General features: G+C 37.4%; 1 protein-coding gene across 1 annotated transcript in view; it reads right to left on the bottom strand.

Moving 5' to 3' along the window:
* Positions 1-454: 454 nt before the first annotated feature.
* The window catches only part of NETO2 (neuropilin (NRP) and tolloid (TLL)-like 2), a 44,951-nt gene continuing 31,659 nt past the window's right edge, over positions 455-13,746 (bottom strand). The window contains exons 7-8 of the mRNA XM_006887817.1: positions 3,436-3,549; positions 455-1,428 (exon numbers count right to left, since the gene is read on the bottom strand). Coding sequence (XP_006887879.1) covers positions 848-1,428; positions 3,436-3,549 — 695 coding nt within the window. The 3' untranslated portion in view covers positions 455-847. The remainder of the gene's footprint in view (positions 1,429-3,435; positions 3,550-13,746) is intronic.

Here is a 13,746-nt window from a genome sequence, read left to right as displayed (position 1 = left end):
GAAGCAATTAGTCAAGGGAAAATATCTGAGGGATGAATCAAATCTTAGTTTGTCCTTATCACAATAACTAGTTACAATTTGACAAACTCAAGAACAAATAACTATATTAAAATTCGTGTAATGCCGTAGCCATTTGTGATACCTAAGAAACAGAAAATGGTAAACCTGGTATTTGGTGTGAAAGAACTGGTTCCAACTCATGGCAAACCTAATGTGCAACGGAAGGGAAGTCTGTCCAGCCCTGCTCTGTCCTGACGACTGGTGCTGTGCTCTTTAGTGCAACCCCAGTGTCAGTCAGACCATCTCCTTGAGGGGTTCCCTCTATTCTGATGACCACCTATCATCAAGCATCATGTCCTCCCTACAGGGACTGGGTCCTTCCTGATTAACATAAAATTGCTGGCTTGGAAAGCAAATTTATAAAGGAAAAAATAAATAAAAGGACTTTAAAATGTAAAGAAAATCTTTATTTGTAACCTTACTGTGGATCAAAACATTGACAGAACTGTATTGATCAAGAGCAGTATACCTGTTGCTGAAACTACCAGGCAGCCTGGAAGCCTGGCTCAACACGGCCACTCTGCTCCTCAAAAGCGTTTTATCTGGTGATCTCTTTATAAGACACCAAGCAAGAGAAGATTATTATTTTTTTCACTGCATGGAGTAAGTTCCTTGGTCAATTTAACATATATACACTGCCTGAGATAATAAAAAACCTCATTCTTATAATAGGTTAATGGTAAATGAAGGTCTTCGTGTCTTTGATAGGAGACAAGGGTTGGCTGCTGATAACTGTATGGGTCTCTGGAGGCTGCATACATACATATTTAATAATTAACTCAGAAGATTAAAAATCAATGGATATGGATGCTTGTGCAGAATCTTCTCTTCCCCTGACGTAAATTTCACAGGGAATCTCCTCCATTACTCTGTCTTCCAGGGCTTGTTCAGGGCATTCATGTGCCTGTTTGAAAGTGTAGCTACTTTTCTTGAAGGTGCTATTAAATGTTTTCATTGGCTGTGGTTGTGCAAAGTCATTTCGGAAAGGAAGCTCCATGGAACTGAGGTTGGTCCTGCTTTGTTTGACACTGGACACTTGCGACCCACAGTGATGGTCATGAATGCACCGGGAGGCGGTGGAGGAACGTCGCATCTTCTGGTAGTTGTCCAGTTCTTCGGATAAGTCCGCCAGGTCTGCAGATATCTCTTTGTCCCTTAAGGAAAACAGTTCATAGTGGGGGGGATCAAACACTTCTTGGAATCCTGTTTTATTAAAAGCAGTTTTGCAAGCCATGACCTTTTTTCGAGGCTGTTTCACTTGTACTAAAATAGAAATAATGAGAAGAACCAAGACAATTCCTGATGTGATGCCAATAATTGTTCCATGAGTTTTAGTGATTTGTTCAAATAGTCCTGCTTTTTTCTTCTCTGAAAGAGAGAAAAAACATTGAGATTTTCACTACAATCCCAGAGGTGCAACGGTTCGAATCCACCAGATGCTCTGCCGGGGAAGGAGGGGCAATCTCCTCCTGTACCAGTCAGATCTGATTTGACGGTACACGCACACAAAAATAATAAAATTAAAAAAAAAACCAACACAACATTGAGATTTTCAAAATTCATTAATGGATTCTGTCACAAACTTGTAAGGTATTTTAAGCTAACATACTACACATCATAAAGGAGGGAATCTAAAATCGGTTTTTTAAACAAATGAAACAATCCTATTTATGATTTTTTATAATTACAACCACTAATTAGAATGTTATGAGAATAAAGAAGTGATAAAGGCTTTGGTGCCCATACTGAGAGTAAGGGAAAACATAATTTACAAATCAAATTAAATACACACACACACACACACACACACACACACGCATATACACACTCTTGTTTTATCAAGCCCATTTTTCTGATCTATGGTATGTTTGACCAATCATCCCTTTTAAATATAGCCACAGTATTTCTACTCCGGTCATAAGATTAACTCAAATCTTTCAAATATCCTACAAATGGTCTACTATTTTTGAATAATTGTCTGAAAATATTTCATGTCAGATATTCAAGTAACTATATGGGAACACCAAGGCTATAGAGGTTAGGTAACAGACTCACGGATACAGGACTAAGAAGTGACCGGGCTGCAAATGAAATCCTAGCCACCTGAATGTTACCATGGGGTTAGACAGAAGACGTCAGAAGGACTGAACAAGGACAGAGGAAAGTGGGTCAAACACAGTTGCACTTCTTGTGGACTTATCTCACAGACCCGTAGATTTTTTAGTCTATCAAGTCTATCATTTAGAGAATGATACAATTCTTTCACTCTATCAATAATCTTTCCTACTCATTTGTTATAGGTGCTTTCCATTTTCCACTTAAGTAGTTTCAGTAAAAAATTAGTTTTAAAATTCTTTGGATAGAACCTGGCACTTTGGGATAATTCCTTTCATTGCACCCTTCTTCCTTAAACAGAAATGGGTGGCCCTCTGAAAACACATGAAACACCTCAGTTCTTGTCCAAAAACCTCCCAAATCCATCACATAATTACTTTCTTCTTCCATATGAGAATCTTTCACATAGAGAATGACAATGCTTGGGTCCACAAAAAATTGCACGATGTGCTCTGGAAGAGTACGTAGAGTTTGGGCTTTGGAAATGTATTATTCTAAACTCAAATCTTAGTCTGCCCTTTGCTTTGATAAATGTCAATAGTTGTAGAGGGGCTTCAGGCCTTTTGTTCATAGGGTTGCTATGAGTCGTGCTTGACTTGAAGGCAATCAACAACAAACAACAACATACCAAGTTAGATCACCTTTTGAATTCTGAAGGAAAGCAAGACAGAGAAACTTTATTTCTGAGACAATGATTTTGACAACTCACTTACAGACATTCAACTATTAACATACGAATATTCAACTCTCAGAAAGCAGACTAGAAACCTAGCATCAGGCATTTTTTGAAAGGAAAAAAAAAGCGTGTTCTTAGGATGAGTCTCCTTTTATATGGTAATGTTGAATCCATGGATTGATTTTTATTAAGTATGTAAACTAAGTAGTATTTCAATATTATAATAAAAAGAAAAATGCTTTAGGCTATTTAAAAATCCTTTTGAAAGCTAAATTAGGTATCTGCAATGCAAATGACTAACGTGACCAACAATAAAATACAAGAGCCAAGAATTCATATGATGGACTTTTGAACAATTTAAGAGAAAAAACATATTTAAGCAGTAAAAAATTATTTTGTGGAGAACAATTGTTCTTTGCTGTTACCAACATCCTGGAGAAGGTCCATGATTTACTTTAAAGGAACATTTAGAGTGTTTCCATTTCTGCCAAAATAGTTGTTTTAAAAAAACCCCAAACCTCTGTAAGTCTTTCTTCATGAAAAGCTACCTTTCTCCCACCCAAGTTGGCTTTGTTCAAACTCACCTTTACAATGGTTTTCATCCCAAGGGTATGCACAGTTCTGAATGCCATTGCAGACTAAAGAATTATTGATGCACATGTTGCTGTGGCAAAAGAAAGTGCTTCCTGTACAGGGGGCTGGGGGAGGAAAGAAAATTGTTTCTAAGAACACAGGACATCTATAATAAGAACCTACCTATTTATTTTAAATTTTTTTTTTTTCTTACAAAGGCAATACTTTCAATGTATTACTTCAAAGGTCTTTCCAGGAATATACTCCTTATGCCATAAAATGTAAGACAAGGGTCAATACTATCTGGCCCTGACTCATGAGCAGTTTCACTTACACTGGACATTAAAAAATCATCTTTATTTAGTAATACCTTGTTTATATTTCCCATGGTTCTTATGGATCTAATGCATATCTTAATAAGGATTTTTCCAGCACTTTTTAAAGATAATGGGGATTAGATAACGGATTATCTATCATGTGATTTGATATTTTTGCATATGCTGTTTTCTCCTTTCCACCCTTGGAGACCGTCATTTTTGATGAAGATCTCACACACTGCTCTCTTTGTGAAGACTGTCTCAAGCCCCCTTGGACAGTCATTTCTGTGCATGTCCCTGCCATTCTGTATATACTTCTGCTATTCTGCACTCGCCTTTTTAAGTATCCGCTATACTGGGTTATGATTCAATGTACGCACTTCTCTTAGAAAACAAAGTTCTAAACCAGCCACAGACACTCAAGGAGTAACACTAACGCATTTGAGAGTAAAGATGCACAAAAACCTGAGTGTCAAGTGACACAGCTTACTCATCCCTCTGCTTAAATATGACTGTGGAGGCAAGAGAAATACCTAGAAAACCGAAATGTTTACCTCAGAGATCATAAACAAAATGTACTGCCTAACTAAAAAACTCTACCGTTTTGATTTTCCAGGAGCATATCTGACCATCCATTTACATCAGAACCTCAACCTCAACATGTTTTAATCTTTTCTTGTAAAAGTTTTTCCAATAAATGTAATATCCAAAATTTTACTGGACTGATAAAACCTCTTCATTCCTCAAGATAGGCTCAAGTAGGTAAACCTTACTCCCTAAACACTGTCTTTTAATGCATAAGCTCCACTTATATATCAATGCTGAGAAAACATACACCCCAAAGCAAACATGAGCTGGTGAGGAGTGAAAGGATTCTAAACGAATGTGAACAGAACAAATGGAATGGGAACAATGCTGAGTCACTGCGGTAACGGCAACCATTGTCAGGGAACAACTTCTATGGAAACTTTTACATGGGAATCTAATTTGCTGTATTAAGCTGTCATCTAAAATACACAGAAAGTACTTAAAAATAAATAGCTACAACAAGTTTAATATTTCTCTCCCTTTAAGAGAAGACTCCAGAGTGCTAAAGAGTAACTATGTTGGTCTAGAGAGACAAAGGTGCGCTTGATCCAGCTCATGGTCTTCTCAATTGCGTACTATGCACCTGAGAGCTGGACAATGACTAAGGCTGACAGCAAAAGAATCAAGGCCTTTGAGTTGTGGTGCTGGAGCAGAATATTGAACGTACCATGGACTGCCAAGAGAACAAAAAAGATCTGTCCTGGTTAGGGTGAAACCAGTTTGCTCCTGGGAGGCAAGGATTTGAAGCTCTGTCTGACATACTTTGACTATGTCATGAGGAAGGATCAATCCTTGGAGAAGGACATCATGCTTGAAAGGACAGAGTGACCACGGTCAGCACAGGAGAGGAAGACCTGGATGAGATGAACTGACTGTGGCAATGGGATCTGGTATATCAGGTGTGTGAAGCTGGCTCAGGATAGGGGAAGGACTAGAGCCACTGCTCACAGGGCTGTTAGGGCACTCTAGTTAAAACACTCCTAAACTTTATTTGCTCACTTGTTCCTCCCTAAGAGAAGATTTGACTGACAAATTTAGGAGCAGGAGTTCATAGCTCAGTCCCTCCTCTTATTTACTTTGGGAGTCAGAAGACTGCAGGAAGTTGATACTCAGCTCTTAACGCCTTTGTTTCTTGCCTGCTTAGTCATCACCTGATTGTCTAGGTTAATGCACCTATCTATCTCTAGGCTTACTTGAAATTTCGGGGTGTACTCTTACTATGCTTAAAAACATCTAACCATAATTTCCAACTAAATTATCAGTAACAAAACTCATTTAGTTTGGTATTATGTCTATTATCACAATTGCTTCTGAACATGGGCTCACTAGGTCCTCAGAAAACAAAAAACAAAACAAAACAAAACACCATAATTTGATTTTTAAAAACACCAACAAAAACATTATCTGATAAAATGTAGATTAGTAAAAAACATCGGAAAGTTTTGTCATTGGAGCATAAACAAAGTAGACAACAGATTAGTAATCTATAGTTAATCTTAAACTAGGGTTGGTTTAGCCCTCTTCCTCACTGCAGCTCAATGAGTTTGGATCTGGCTTTCTTATTTACATATAATTAAGTAGTCTCTACAGTAGACTTTTATGCTTATTTGCTGAGCACTTAACCACTTCAGTTTAATAATCTCAAAGTGACTCTTGTGACTGAAGAGTCTGAAAAAGCTAAGAACTGTAAATAAGTTGGAAAACAGTGCTGTATAGAAAGTGGGGGGAGGAAATAAATTAAAAAAATACTCAAATCCACCAATGAATTATACTAATTAACAGAAACAGTCTACTATAAGTTCACCTATATCCTTTACTACTTTTAACCTCTCTGAGCCACAGTTTCCTCTCTATAAAGGCTGGATTAGAGTATATGCCAGATTTAGTTCTACAATTAGGTAAGTATTGTTGGTTTTCACACAATGAGATACCATCTCACCCCAGCAGCAGTGGCAAAGTTTAGCAGGACAGAAAGCAGTAAATGTTGGAGAGGATGTGGAGAGGTGGGAACCCTCATACACTGCTGGTGGTATTGTATAATGGAACAACCCCTCGGGAAGGTAGTTTGGCGTTTCCTCAAAAAGCTGAACACAGAAATTCCATACGGCCTAGCAATTCCACTACTAGGAATTTCCCAAGGAAATTAGAATTGAGACACAAATGGAGATTTATATGCCAATGTTCATAGCACCATTATTCATCATCACAAGAACATGGAAACAGCCCAAAAGTCCAACCACAACTGAAAAATTATGGTATATTCACACGATGGAATATTATGCAGCACTCAGGAGCAATGATTTTAAAAAAATACTACATAACTTGGGAGAGAATGGAGAGCATAATACTGAGTGAACTAAGTCAGTCTCATAAGGACAAATACTGCATAAGAATATTATTATAAAAATAGAAGGATAACTAGTAAAATGTATATGGGGATCTAGGGGGAAGGGGTGGAAGCAGATGTATAAGGGCAAAATCACAGGGTAATATAATCTGGTGGGTGGAGGGAGGGGTAAAGGAAATGGGAAATATCTGGTAGGGACCTGAAAAGACTGGGCAATGGTGGATATAGTCCAATGGTGAGTAATTTTATAAAACACAATGTATGGAGAGGAATGTATAAAACATGATGTCAATGACGAAAGATGTGGGGGAAAAGACTTTAAGAAAAAAAGAATCATCGGTTTTAATTTTAAGTATAAAACACCAATCCACTGGAGAGTCAGCTATGGATCGGTTCTTACAAGATATCAAACAAGGATTCAGAGATTATTAGTCTCTAAAAATAATGGAATTTATCATATTAAAATAAGTAGTTTATGATTCTTAAAAGATGATTGATTTCAATGTTCACAATAAAGAAACCAGGTATTATGGTAAGCTATTATTAGTTTAAGAACAGACAAAACTAGTAGTATACTCACTTCAGCTGTGAATTGTCATGTACCATAAAGATGCACAACTAAAACAGGTGCACTACAAAACACAACATGTGGCCGAGAGAAACATGGCCTTGTTAGCAGAGAGCAGTGCTCCTTGACTAATGGCGACGTCTCCCTGAAGTTCAAATCTACTAGCTGCTCAGCAAGGAAAAACGGTCATGTCCTCCAGTGTGAGTCCCAGCCTCGGAATGCCCAGTGGAGGGGCAGCTATGAGTCGATTCTGACTTGACGGCAATGAGTTTGAGTCACTACTAAAAAGGAATTTTGGGTTTTGTTTTTACAAGATACCACAACTGTACTAATTGTTTTTGTTAGGTGCTGTCAAGTACAACTCAGAGTGATTGTACGAACAATAGATCTGAATTCTGTCCTATCCTGAGCCATCCTTGTCCTATTAGATATATTTGAGTCCACTGTCACAGATACGGTATTAATCCATCTCGTTGGGGTCTTTTTTTCTTCCTTCATTGACCCTCCAACTTTCTAAGTATAATATCCCTTTCCAAGGAATAGTTTCTCCTAATAACATGTCCAAAATATGTCAGGCCAAATTTTACCATTTTTGTCTCCAAGGAATAATAATACTACAGTTGCACCTTCTCCAAAATATACACTGTTCTTTTGTCTGTCCAGGGGATATTCAGCACTCTTCTCCAACACTACAAATCAAATGCATTCATTCTGCTCCCGTCATTTTATTCACTGTCCAGCTCTCAGAAGAACTGCAGGTGACTGCAAAGACTATGGCCTGAATCAAGCACACCTTAGTCTTTAAAGTGACTTGATTGCTCTCCAGGACTTCGGAGAGATCACTGACTGCAGAATTTCCCAATACTGGAAGTCTCTCAATCTCCTGACTACTGGATCTAAGCAAGGCGTAATCACTGACAATTTCAATCTTTTTTCCATCTATCATGATGTTGACTACTGATCCAGTAATGAGGATTTTTGTTTTCTTTATATTAAGACATAACTCATATTAAGTCTGTAGTCTTTAATCTTCTGTAGCGAGTGCTTCAGTCCCTCCTCATGTTTGGCAAGCAAGGCTGTGTCATCTGTGTAACACAAGTTTTGATGAGCCTTTCTCCAATCCTAACACCACATTCTTGTTCAGAGTCCAGCTTCTCAACTCATTTGATCAGCATACAGACCGAATAGGTTTATAGAGAGGATACAGCCTTAACACAAACTTTTCCCAATTTTATATAAGTACAGATTTCATATAAGCATAATTAAGTATTCTGGAATTCTCATTCTTCTCAAGGTTAGCCACGAAACTAATAGGACGTGCTATTTTATACTCTAATTCTATGACCTATTCTATGAATTTCAGAAATGAGGATGCATTTCCAAGACCAGTAGAATAAGGTCATAAACGTCATGGTAAGTTTTTAGTATTCTATTGAGTCAAACTCCCATTTATTTAAATTTTATCCATGGATACCTTGATAGCTCAAGTGTCAGGCTTTGTGCTCAGCGTTTCTTGTTCTTTATCTAGTGAAATAAAGATATTTTTGCTTTTTATCATAGTTATTTAAAATTCCTCTCCCAATTATTAAAAAAAATAGTAAACCACATTGATATTGTCAGATTTTGCTTCAGAGGAATTGGGAGTTATGAATTATAGACAGATAGTATACACTTTATGGCTTTTCATAAGATCTATATAATCACTTTTATAATAGGAATCAAAGTATCAGTTATTGGTATAAGATGCTAATGACATGCCTTAATTTAAAACAATAGGATGGTTAAATTACAAGTCTCTATAAATAAGAAGCAAAAATAGTGCTAGTTATGAATCATTCTCTACTTAAAGCTCAAGGCCTCTCTACTTTCCCCATTTATATTCACTACTAGGTCAGTCCCTGCATGAGAAAGAGAAAGCTAGGATTACAGCTCTCCTTAACTTTTGATGAGAAATGACAATGATGCTGAAATGTCAACCATGCCCTTAGGGGGCCCTTAGGCACTGTGTCACTGTAAATCAAATTATAAATTCATTCTAACAAAAATATCTTCTGCTGCTTTCACAGTTCTAGTCCTAGAAATCATTTCCCTAAAACTATATTCTCTCTTAATCACGTATTCTGTGCCCAGGAAGAAGTCAAACGTATACTGAGTGCTATTCTATACAGTCCCTTTAAGATAAGTCAAATTATTTTAGTAACATCTACAGTAAGTACAAACGAGGTGAATCTCGTGCAGAATTAGGCAATTTATGTAGAATCCTTCTGAAATACTGCTTTCAAAGATATATTTGTAATAATTATAAATCCATAATAGTTTATAGAATAGTTCAATAATAATAAAACCATGTAAAATTTATTGTTTTGAGCTCTGAAATGTGCTTATCATAGGGATTTTTCAGTTTGGAACACTTGTTTCGTAAAAATCAGCTAAATGCACACATACCCCACAAATTTCTTTGGAGAGAGATTTAATTTCTTAAATAACAAACTTAAATTTGGATTAGGAGAGTTGATGCCTTTGAGCTGTGGTGCTGGAGAAGAGTACTGAATATTCCATGGACTGTTAAGAGAACAAACAGGTTCAACCTGGAGAGGATGAAACCACGCTGCTCCTTGGAGGCAAGGATTCTGAAACTTCTTCTGACCTATTTTGGACATGTTGCAAGGTGGGATCAGTCCTTGGAGAGGGACGTCATGCTTAGGAGGATGGAGGGACAGTGCAGGAGAGGAAGAGCTTTGATGAGATGGATTGATTCCGTGACTAGGGTAATGGGGATAAGTGTGTCAGAGTCAATACAATTGGCACAGGACAGAGCAGGGTTTAGGGTCGCAGGCAACTCGACGGCACAAAACAACAATAACAACAACAAAAAATCTGGAATATGGATCAGGACTTCTCGCTTATTTAATTATTAGAATTATACTACTGGGAAATCATGTGTGTTATGCCTGTGTATTTATAAAGAAAACCTTAATTAAAACATTGTCAGTGAATTTTTCACACAAAATTTAAAACAGGATCATCCTGAATAAATATACTTTTTATCAAAATCATTAAGCTTGTTGCTAGGTACCATCAAATAGAGTACAGCTCGTACTGACCCGAAGAACACTGGATCTGAACCTTGCCCTGTCCTCATCCCTCCATTCCGTGCCACCCTCACCATCTCTGACATACTTGAGCCCACTGCGGCAGTCTCTGTGTGTTAATTCATCTCACTGCACAGCTTTCTCTATTTTACTGACCCTTCACCTCTGCAAACATGATATCCCTTTCTAAGAAACGGTCCTTCCTCAAGAACATGCCCAAAGGGTGAGAGATGAAGTTATAATGTAATCGAACTACAGAATTATATCTTGAAATTACCAGTGAAAGAAAAAACAAAAACAACCCACCAACAAATCATTAATCCTCAACGGTCTCAAGAAAAGTATCTGGTATACGAGCTCGAAGCTGATGCACCTGCACACACAAACTTTGGATCTGTACAAATCACAGAGCGTGCCATTATACCATCTACGTCAGTCAAGATAGGGCACTGAAATATGTGTTTCTCTCATGACAATATATAAGATAAAACCACTTACTTTTGAAATGTATGTGACGTGAACATTTATGCACTAAACTATATGCAGGAGATAATGTTCTTCATGTATGAAATACATCTGAGGAATGAGCTAGTCAGAGGGGTTATTTAATTCAATTCAAATTGAGATTAACACTGAAGGTCATTTTCAACAAAGTAAAAACCACAATGGTCAAGTTTTTAAAAGTCTCTTGTCAAAGGCAATATAATATAATCTGTACTTAGGATACAAGTACAATACATAAAATACATATTAAGAAGTACTGACAAATCATTTGGGCTTTGGGGACAGAGAAAAACAAAATAAAGACAAGAGAGCCAATTTGTTCTTGAGGGTGTTTTTTCATCCTAATTATCAGGAGGCTAAAGGAAGAATCCTAAAATCTTTCTTAAAATTCTGTCCTAAATCCCTGTCTCTTCTCATCCACCGGCAGAAAACTCAAACAGGAGCCACTGCCACACCATACACAAAATTCAAAGTAGATTAGACACTTAGGGATGGCACTCCAAACCACAAGGATCATAAGAACAATATGGCCCCAAAGGTAGAAGCCTTAGCCTATGGCATAAGTAGGCTTGCAAATACAGCCAGAAATGTACAACTCAAGGAGGATAAAACTGATAAATGGGATCATTGAAAAATCAAGGCCCTGTGTGCATCACTTTGCCCAACAGGGTAAAAAGCCTACAGTCCAGGAAAAAACATTTGGCAATCACATTTCAGACAAGGGTTTCATAACTGAAGTTTACAGAATAGTAGTGCATCTACAAGAAAAAAGACTGATAATTGAACAACAAATTGGGCAAAAGACAGGAAAAGACTCTTTCACAAAGGAAGACATCTGGATGACCTTAGACATAGGAAGAGATGCTCAAAATCACTAGCAATTTAAGAGAATAAAATAGATGAATGGGAACTTCTAAGAATAAAATCCCTATGCACATCAAAAAACTTCAACAGGGGGGAAAAAGGAAACCCACAGACTAGGAAAAAATATTTAGCAATTACAGTAAGGGACTTATATCTAAAATGTATCGAATACTACAGCACCTCAACAAGAAAAAGGTAAACAGGTCAATCATAAAATGGGCAAAGGGTATGAATAGACATGAACAGACACTTCACCAAAGAGGACATTCAGATCAGAAACAAACACACATTCAAAATCACCACCTATCAGAGAGACACAATCAAAACAGCCATGAGATATTACCCCAGCAACAATAGCAAAGTTCAACAGGGTAGAAAACAACAAATGCTGGCGAGGTTATGGTGAGATTGGAACTCTTACTCACTGCTGGTAGGAATGTAAAATGGTACAGCTACTATGGAAAGTGGTGTGGTACTTTCTCAAAAAGTTGGGAAACAAAATTATGCTTTCACCCTGCAACTCCACGATTGGGAATATAACCTAAAGAAACCAGAGAGACAATTCAAACAGATGTATACATATCCATGTTTATTGCTGTGTTATTCATAGTAGCAGAGAGAGGGAAGCAACCCAAGTGCCCATCAATAAGCGAACAGACAGAAAAACTGTGGTACATTCGTACAGTGATTACACAGCACTGAAAAACAATGAACTCATAAAATATTACATAACATGGGGGAGCCTGGAGGACTTTGTGCTGAGTGAAATATCTCAGAAGGACAAACACTGCATAACATTGCAGTGGTAAAATAGGAGAGACATGGGGGTGTTGGGGCAAGAACAGGAAAAAGAGTGGCTAGATAATGAACACTGCATTAGAACATAGGAGGGGATGAACTATGCGAAGTGAATATATGATTGTATGTATGACAACAATCTGGAACAAGGGGTGCTGCGAGGTGGGTTGGGGAAGAAAATGTTCAACAAGGACCAAAATATTATTTTTTAAAAATCCCCAAACAATGAGATACCACCTGACCCCAGTAGCAGTAGCAAAGTTTAATAGGACAACAAGCAATAAATGTTGGAGGGTATAAAGAGAGACTGGAACTCTCATGCACTGCTGGTGGAATTGTAAAATGATTCAACTGCTCTGAAATACAGTTTGGTGTGTCCTTAAAAAGCTGAACACGGAAATCTCTTATGACCCAGTTACTCCACAGCTAGTGCTATATTCCAAGGAAAAGAGGACAGAGACACAAACAGAAACATGCACATCTGTTCATTAGCACCATTACACACAACAGTCCAAAGACCCATCAACAAATGACTGGACTGAGACACTGTGATACACTCACATGATGGAATACTATGCAGCACTAAGGAATGATTTCATTAAATAATATCTAACATGGGAGAGCCTAGAGAGCATTATGCTGGGTGAACTCAGTCTCATAAGGACAGACACTACATAAAACCATTATTGTGGAAACAGAAGGACGACTAAGCAAGTTGTGTATAAATGTTCAAAAGGGAAGGGGACAAGGAGATGGGCATACGAAAAGGGTAAGGCGGCAAGGCACTAGGATGGCTAAGGTTAGTAGGTGGATGGTGGGAGGGTGGTGAAGGAATAGGAAAGGTTAAATGAAAATAAAGTGGTTAGAGGCAGAGAGCAACAGTACCTACATATAAAATACAATGTACATGAAGGAAATACAATGTAAATGAAAAGTTGTATAAGTCACAATGTCTGCATGATGAATGACTGTATGTAAGCCAATTAAAATATGTTATAAAAGACCTTCTCACAGGTTAGTCTGTATATACAAAATCTTTGGTGAGTTTTAACAAAGAAAAAAAATTCATTAAAAGAAACAATCATCTGAAAGAGTATTTATTGATATTTAATGAGACTATACTTATCCATTTAAGACTCAGAAATCTTACTTAAAAACTTACTTTTAAGAATCTTCCCTGAAGAGATACCTAAATGCTCTATGGGACCTCAGATTACATCTTAAATCAAAAGAAAGACATTTGG

Source organism: Elephantulus edwardii, unplaced genomic scaffold, assembly GCF_000299155.1.
Source record: "Elephantulus edwardii isolate Elephantulus edwardi_28Jun2011 unplaced genomic scaffold, EleEdw1.0 scaffold00062, whole genome shotgun sequence".
Lineage (NCBI taxonomy): Eukaryota > Metazoa > Chordata > Mammalia > Macroscelidea > Macroscelididae > Elephantulus > Elephantulus edwardii.
Note: the sequence above shows the minus strand (reverse complement) of the source record. Positions and strands in the feature narration are given on the sequence as shown.